The sequence below is a fragment of the Brachyhypopomus gauderio genome, chromosome 1, assembly GCF_052324685.1.
Source record: "Brachyhypopomus gauderio isolate BG-103 chromosome 1, BGAUD_0.2, whole genome shotgun sequence".
NCBI lineage: Eukaryota > Metazoa > Chordata > Actinopteri > Gymnotiformes > Hypopomidae > Brachyhypopomus > Brachyhypopomus gauderio.
Window position 1 is genome coordinate 40,561,784 of NC_135211.1, and position 8,378 is coordinate 40,570,161.

Genomic DNA, 8,378 nt, shown 5'->3' on the forward strand with positions numbered 1-8,378 from the left:
TTTAATTTGGTAAAAAATGATTTTATGGTTTCAAACTTTGTGAAACGTTTGTTTCCATGTATTTGTAAGAACAGAAGGTTTTTGTGTGTGCAGCATGTTCAAAAAAGTTCTATGTTTATTGTGTAACACAAGACCACTGTTATGTAAGATGTCAAATAAAAACAAAGATTTAAACATTAACTTATTTATTTATTTAGAAACACAACAATAATAAACAATTGACAATTTGAAAATATGCATCATTCATCATGTAAACAACAATCATCAGATAAAATAAATTTAAAAATATATAACATTTCAGAAGTTTAACCAAACACTTCTATCTAGAAGGGGTGAAACAAAATTGGGGGTTTCAACACTCTTAACAGACGGTTGTAAAACATCTCTTGATGGTGTCGCATAGTCGGCAGGCTTTTTCAACAAATTAATTTTTTGCCTGACATACTTGTTTGGTATGGTGGAAAGAGGGATGTTTAAAACAGCAAAAGCCTTTAGAAACTCATCCCACCCCTGTAGTGTTAGGTGATGGGGAAAGGAATCACAGACAGGTAGCCGCAGTTAGAATCACCATAACGTGATCCATTTTTTATTTTCCTCTTGCCTCGAGTCAACCACGAACATACATTACATTCACCCACGTCCGTACGTAAGGTCCAGACGTCATCACGTAATTTGTATGGTAGCTAACTAGGGACAATTATCTACTCATACAAATTCATCTACTCATACTTGTAACAGGATAACACACATGGAGATCTAACATGAATGGGTTACAAACACCAATTTAACTGGAATCCTTACCAACTTAAATATGGTAATGTGACAATGTGACTTTACTAGCTCTAAGAGAGCAGCACATAATCTCTCAGGTGACCTGGCAGCTGGACATGACGTCCAGCTCGTGTGCAGGAAGCCGGCTGTGCAGCTTCAGGTGGTGGAGCCTGAGTGCCTTCTGCCAGGCCCTCATCTGGATGAGCTTCTGTGCCACTGACATCCGAATCACCGCCCGCATCATCGTGAATGCTGGAGTCATCACGGTGGTGGTCAGATGCTTTAGCTCTATCGCGGCGAAGATGTCGCCTGTTCCTGCGATAGCGTGCCCCTGAGGATGTGATGACATCGTAAGCTCGCGGCTCCTCCCTGGCATTTACTACTGTTGCTGGGCTCCACTTGTCATTAATCCTCATGTATACTCTCTCTCCCTCCTCAAAGGTAAGAAGTGGCACCGCTGATTTGTCATACACTGCCTTCTGCTGACACTGACGGCGACGAAGAGCTGCACCCCCAGCAACAGGCGTGAATGGCATCAGCGCAGCTTTGGTAACTGGCAAGGTGGACCGCAGCATGCGACCCATGAGGAGTTGGGCTGGAGAGTACTGCAGTCCAGTGACAGGGGTGTTCCTCAGATGGAGGAGAGCTAGGTGGGGGTCAACACCTGACTTTGCAGCAGATTTCAGCACAGACTTCACCGTGCGTATTGTGCGCTCTGCCATGCCATTTGATTGGGGAAATGGGGGGTGGAATGAACAATACGAAAATCCCAATTTGCTGCAAACTGGGCCATCTCACTGGAGGCAAATGGAACGCCATCGGCAACAAGGGTGTCAGGAATGCCATGTCGGGCAAGCACAGCCTTGAATTTCTGTACGACAGACAGAGTGGTCATGTCTGTGAGCTGTAGGACTTCTGGGTATTTAGAAAAATAGTCCACAATCAGGAGGAATGGTTTCCCATTCAGATGGAACACATCAGCAGCAATTTTTTCCCATGGCGGGTCTGGAACAGGGTGAGGGAGCAGGGTTTCTTTGCGGTTGGCCGGCAGCAGTTCCTGGCAGGGTATGCAGGACTTTACTAGTCTGCGCACAGCCATTGACCAGCCAGGCCAGTACATGGTAGCCTGTGCATGAGCTAGTGAGCGTTGTATACCTTGGTGAGCTGTATGCAAGCGCTTGAGTACTTCAGCTCTGAGGGAACGTGGTACGATCACACGGTCATCCACCAACAGCAACCCCTCGTTGACACTTAGCCTGTGTCTCACAGGCCAATACGACTGCACCTGCTGGGGAACAGACTTCTTGTGGTCAGGCCACCCTGACCTGTGCATGGCCATGAGGCACTGCATTTCAGGATCAGTGGCAGTGGCCGTTTTTATGCGATGCATGATGGTATCTTGAAGTGATTCGAAGTCTGTGGCATACACTACTCTCTCTTCACCCAGGTCGTATTCATCAGCCACTCTCGAGTGGGGGTACGCCCTGGACAGAGTGTCTGCAATGAAGAGGTATTTTCTAGGGATGCACCGAAATGAAAATTCTTAGCCAAACCCGAAAATGAGGAAACCAAGGCCGAAAGCCGAAAACCGAAACACCGAAATACATTATGCCAATTATTAGTAACATTGGATTTATGGCTAACCTCACTAAAATCAAGGCATTGCTATTCAAAGAATAAATCAACTACAAAATTTGATTTGAAAATATTTATTTAGCACTGACATTACAGTAATGCATATTATAAAATAAAATTAGTGGTGGGCCGTTAACGGCGATAACGCTGACAACGGCCGACCACTAATTAAATTGAACTCGCTTGCAGACTGTTTTTATCTGAGAGGATAAATATATGTATTTTATACGAGTTAAATTTAATTATAACTGACTGGCCTGATTTATCTCTGATAAAAACGTGACGTGAGTTGCAACAACATTAAACAGCTCAGGTAAACACACTTCTGAGAAATGTCGTCTGCTCGGCAAAACATAACGGAGCTCAATGTGCTCCATTAGCCTACGAAATCCCACATCCTCTACGACAGAGAACGGCTGATCGTCTAAGGCAACGAGTTCTATAATTTTTGGTGTAATGTCCTTTGCCTCGGCGCCATCACTGGAAAACTTTTTTGCTAGCCCAAATAATCCAAATAAGCACGTGCAGGTGGCGATTTTTGCTTGCGTCATCACAACACATTGTTTCGGTCGTGTTGTTTTGGTGATGAAAGTATTTCGGCCAAAAACCGAAAATGCACAGCCGAAAATGGTGGCCGAATTTTCGGTGCATCCCTAGTATTTTCCTGGCGTGTACACAAGGGAGATGTCGTACCTTTGGATCTGGAGAAGCATCCTCTGTAGCCTCGCCGGGGCCTTGCCTATGGGCTTTGACAGGATGGCTTCCAAAGGCTTGTGATCTGACTGGATTTTCACAGGAACACCGTAGACGTACTGGTGAATTTTTTTGAGAGAGAAAACCACAGCCAGCAATTCCTTTTCTATTTGGGCGTAGTTTTGCTCAGCTGGTGATAGCGATCTGGACGCATAGGCTATTGGCTGTTTGTCCTGCATGAGGCAGGCACCCAGCCCATCTTTGGAGGCATCGGCCTGAATCTCTACAGGCATCTTGGGATCAAAGAAGCGAAGCAGTAGCGCTGTTGAGATGGCTGTTTTCAGGGCCTTTAATGCCGCATCTTGTTCTGGATGCCACTGCCAGTCAACATCCTTCCTGAGCAGCAGCCGTAGAGGCGCTGTGAGTGCCACCTCGTTGGGGATGTACTGAGCTTGATATCTGGTCATGCCCAGTAGGTGCTGAAGGCCCTTCCTGTCAATGGGAGGGGGTAACTGTTGAATAGCCGTGACTTTGGAATCATTTGGCTCGACTCCTTCCGCACTGATGATATGGCCCAGATACTTGACTTCCTCGACCATGTATTGCACTTTGTCTTTGTTGAATTTGAGGTTTAGCTGTGTTGCCCTGTCCATCACTTTCTGGAGTATTTTGTCATGTTCTGTTTTGTTTTCTGCAGCAATAATCATGTCATCTGCTACTATGAAAACACCATCAATGTCACCAAAACTCTCATAGTTGACTTGTTGAAAAACTTCACTCGCCGATTTTATGCCAAACGGCAGGCGGTGGAAACGGTACCTGCCCCAGGGAGTGTTAAAGGTACAGAAATTTGCTGACTCATCGTCTAGTTTTATTTGCCAGTACCCGTCCCTCTCATCAAGAATGGAGATAATCTTTTTACCAGCAAGTCGGCGTTGTATGTCTTCAGCCGTGGGTATGGAGAAGTGTTGACGCAGAATGGCCCGGTTTAGATCTCTGGGGTCAAGGCAAACTGAGTGAGCCATTTTTTTTCTCAGTGATGCAAAGACTGCTGACCCATGGCGTAGGCTTTGTGACTTTGCTGATGAGACCTTTGCTTTCCAGAACATCAAGTGTACTTTTTAAATGGTTATGCACTGCATATGGGATCTTCCTACAGCCATGGATCACCGGCGGCACAGAGGGATCTGTGTAGATATGGTGTTAGCCTGGGAACTCACCCAGACCTTCAAAGACGGAGGCGTATCGGGCCAGCAGTTCTTTCTTTGACATTGGTGCCGCTGGAGCAAGGGCCTCCACTTTCCTAAACAGATCAAGTTGTACACATGCCTTGCGGCCTAGCAGTGCTGTGGTTGAAGCTGTCGTGACAAAAGTCAAGATAAGTCTGTTTATGCTGGGTGTGAACATGAAGCCGGACTTTGCCACTAGGCTTAATCCTGGCTCCTCCATAGGCAACCAGCACAGTGTCTGTCTTTTAAATGTTGACAGGCCCTGAGAGAGTAGACAGGACAGACTTGGGCAGTATGTTTGCCTCAGCATCACTGTCTAGCTTGAATGGCACTACTTGCTTGCCAATGTGCAGGTTGGTGAACCAGCCTGTGTCTGCATTACGCCGGTTGTTATGTGCTACAGTCCCAATAAATTATGTGTAAACTGCTGTGTTGGCTTCATCACACTCAGATTCTGTGTCAGTGTCAAGTGGTGCAACTAATTTATAAAATAATTTTTCTTTCTAATAGGAAATTGTCAAAACCGGCCGCATTGTGCGCCAGCCATGTGTAACCCCTATATTTTGGGTTTCTAAACTTTTTGATGAGGCGGTCTATGCAGTCAATCCCTTCTGCTGTGACTTCAACACCGTCAAATGTGATAGCACAGACAAAATTTGCCTCGTGCTTTCCGTTTTCAAAACGTGTCTCAAAGTCAAAAAATATGTAAGAATCGCTAGGCTCTTTAAATTTGCTCGGCTGTATGTAACACTGATGAATGGTGTCTGATATTAAATCTTCACCGCAATGAACACAACGGCCTGACACACACTTGTGGGGTTTAGGCTTTGTTAAAATAATGTGATAACGTCGTCCACATTTTTTGCAATACTTGGTTACATTGCATGAAGACGCCATTGCGTCTGCAATAGACAGTTGTTTCTGTTTCTTATGTTGTTCATAACAATATGCGGACTTACAGTAACGTGAACAGTCGTCACAATATCTAACTTGTCTGGGGTATTTGTGGCACATCACATCATGACACACATCACAACTATATTTACAGCTGTGATTTCTGGCGTTGGTGTATCCCAAAAACCTACAAACATATGGCACACCCATGAACGCTTTCAAATTTTTTACTAAGTAATAATGACCGTCATGGAGGTACAGGAACATTGTTTTGGTATGGGGTTTGTCATTTGTTTGATATTTCTCCAAGTCACCCGAAGGAGACTTGTGGAAAACGACTATTTTAACACCATACTTGTTTTCAAAACGCCCAATGTCACCAAACCCAACTCTATGGTCGCGTGTTTAGCCAGTGTGTGTCTGTATCTGTTCGGCTATAGATTCTAACATGTTGTGTGGTGCGTGTGGGTTTAGAAAAAGAGCTACACAGATCGCAAAACATGTTATTTGACACGTTTGTTGGTCAGAAAAGATTTAGTCTGTTCTTCTTGATCACCTCATCGTGTACCAGGTCGCGCAGCTTGCGACGAACACCACCGTTTTTACCCATGGCTATCGAGACTGTCAACACCAAACTATCATCCGTTTTAATGCAATTGTTACTCTGCATAACCCTTTCAATAGCATCTGAAAACCGATCTACGCTATAACCATCTCTTGAAGACAACACCGCATTTACATCAGATGTTAAACTACTCCCTCTTAGGGTAATGTCGATAAGGCTACCATCGCCAGCCAGCGTCCTGGAGAATGCCACAATTTCTGACAACACGTTGTGTATATAGGCCGCATATGACGCCAGGTCTGTGGTTGGGGCATCGTGTAAATTCAACGACCTGTGTAACACAATGCTGTTAAACCTAGTTCTAGGCACAATTGTATAATAATTTACAACACCGCCATCTCTCACCAATTCTGCTATGTCACCAGCGGACAAACCAATGTTAAGTGCTGTCGGGTCAAGTGTTGGACATCCTTGGGCCTGCATACCACACCCCACCTGTTCTGTGTTTATGTGTTGTGTGTTATTTTGCATGTCGCTTTCTAGGGTCGTTATAGCGGACATATACTCGTCATTAAGACAACGTATTTGACCGCTTAGTGAAAAATGACCCCACACTTCATACACGGGGTCATTACACAAAAATCAGGCGATTGACCGACATCGTCACCATCACACCTATATCGTTTTGCTGGCTGTGTTAACCAATTATCTAATGTGGTTTGTAAAAGACTGTGCACATTGCTGACATTAGTGGCTACATCGTATTGTTGGTTATTAACAAGTTCATCAATAGCCGTCACATACTCGTCGTTTAGACATTGCATTTGATCGTTTAGAGACAACTGTCCCCATGCATCAAATACATCACTATCGCGCTGATTGTTGTTTGACCCCCAACACCTTTTAGATGCCATGACTGTTTAGCCCCGCAAACAAATTGTTTTACCACAAAGATTTTAAATAACACCAGTACTTTCAAGCTTGTGCTGATGAGTTGATTTATTTAACACACATCCTGAACAATTCTAACGATACTTTCTGAAAACAACAATGTGTAAGCCCCTGGTATTTTATCAATAAAAATTATGCTTGTTATCTGGAAGAAGAGGGACCAGCAACAGGTAGCAACGAGGATAATTTGAGTTGTAAAAACCTGTTCAAATTAAACATTAGGTCCACCACTTTTTTACTGTGTGTAACATGGTCCTTACACATTTCATGAATTTCTTTAATTAAAATAGAATTATCTGTATTGTCTTTACACAAAACCTAAACACGTTCAACCTGTTTCAAAACATTTTCAACCCTGTCGTTTACAACACATTGTCTGCGTTGCACGTCTTTGTGCAAAGCTTCAATACGCGCAACCTGCCTCTGAATAACGTTATCGTGTCTGCGAGTTAGAGCGGCCTGTCTGCGTTGCTCGATGGAGATTCTCGTGATCTCCTGTGACATCTGTCTCACCAATGTTGTGAGTTCCCCAGCATTGTCAGAATTAATATATCGCCCAACCTGATATTGTCGTTCATGCTCCTGGTTGGGTTTTAGTTCATGCCAAACATCTCTTGACCCCGGCAAGGCAGCATCAGAAGTCAGAAAGATCTACCGGGGTGGCGGCGAACGTAATTTGTTGAGCGGGGGGGGGGGAGGAGGGGGGCGAACGTAATTTGTTGAGTGGATTGCAGATTGGCTACCGTGAATGTCAATCAAAATACAACCGTCAGTGCAGATGTGCAATTCATCTACTACTATTTTGACGCGATCTACGCACATTCCTTCGCGATCAACCGACACTTCCTTCGCGATCGACGTAATGAGCACCCCTGGTCTATTATGTATGGAGATAAATCTGTAGCAAAGCTTGAGAGCGTGAATGACCTGATTTGAGCACTTGTAAAACAAAATCTGTACGTGTATTTTTAATTTGAGAACTTGTAAATTAAAATTTGCACTTGTATTTTTGAATACAAGTAGAATAATGTAGAATAAATATGTAGAATAAAAATCTGAGCGTGAATGTTAAAAAATGACACCGCACAACTTCAAATCTGCTCTGCTCGACTTTTGCAACACATATCTCAGTGTACGTGTTGCAAAACAGATTTGTGCACTTGTACGGGGAAGTGGTCGGGGCGGTGTGGCGGTGGGCGGGGCAGTGGGGGATGAACAAGAATTGTGACTCAGCTTATTTTTCGCTGCAAAAAGGAAAGAATCGGAGGCTGAACAATTACGGATAATTCCATCTATGATGGCACAAACTAGCTAGTGACAAGTATTTTTCTAATAATAATTATTTTTCTAAGCAAAGAAACATCATAATGACATTAGATTCAAGTTTTCATCAAGTACAAGTGCACAAATCTGTTTTGCAACACGTACACTGAGATATGTGTTGCAAAAGTCGAGCAGAGCAGATTTGAAGTTGTGCGGTGTCATTTTTTAACATTCACACTCAGATTTTTATTCTACAAGTTCTCACATCAAAACTACAAGTGCAACTTTTAGTTTACAGGTTCTCAAATTAAAAATACAAGTGCAACTTTTAGTTTACAGGTTCTCGCATCAAAAATACAAGTGCAAATTTTAATTTA

General features: G+C 43.7%; 1 protein-coding gene across 1 annotated transcript in view; it reads left to right on the plus strand.

The window, feature by feature from the left end:
• The window catches only part of LOC143520670 (NLR family CARD domain-containing protein 3-like), a 66,846-nt gene extending 59,193 nt beyond the window's left edge, over positions 1-7,653 (plus strand). The window contains exon 6 of the mRNA XM_077013581.1: positions 1,213-7,653. Coding sequence (XP_076869696.1) covers positions 1,213-1,216 — 4 coding nt within the window. The 3' untranslated portion in view covers positions 1,217-7,653. The remainder of the gene's footprint in view (positions 1-1,212) is intronic.
• Positions 7,654-8,378: the final 725 nt, after the last annotated feature.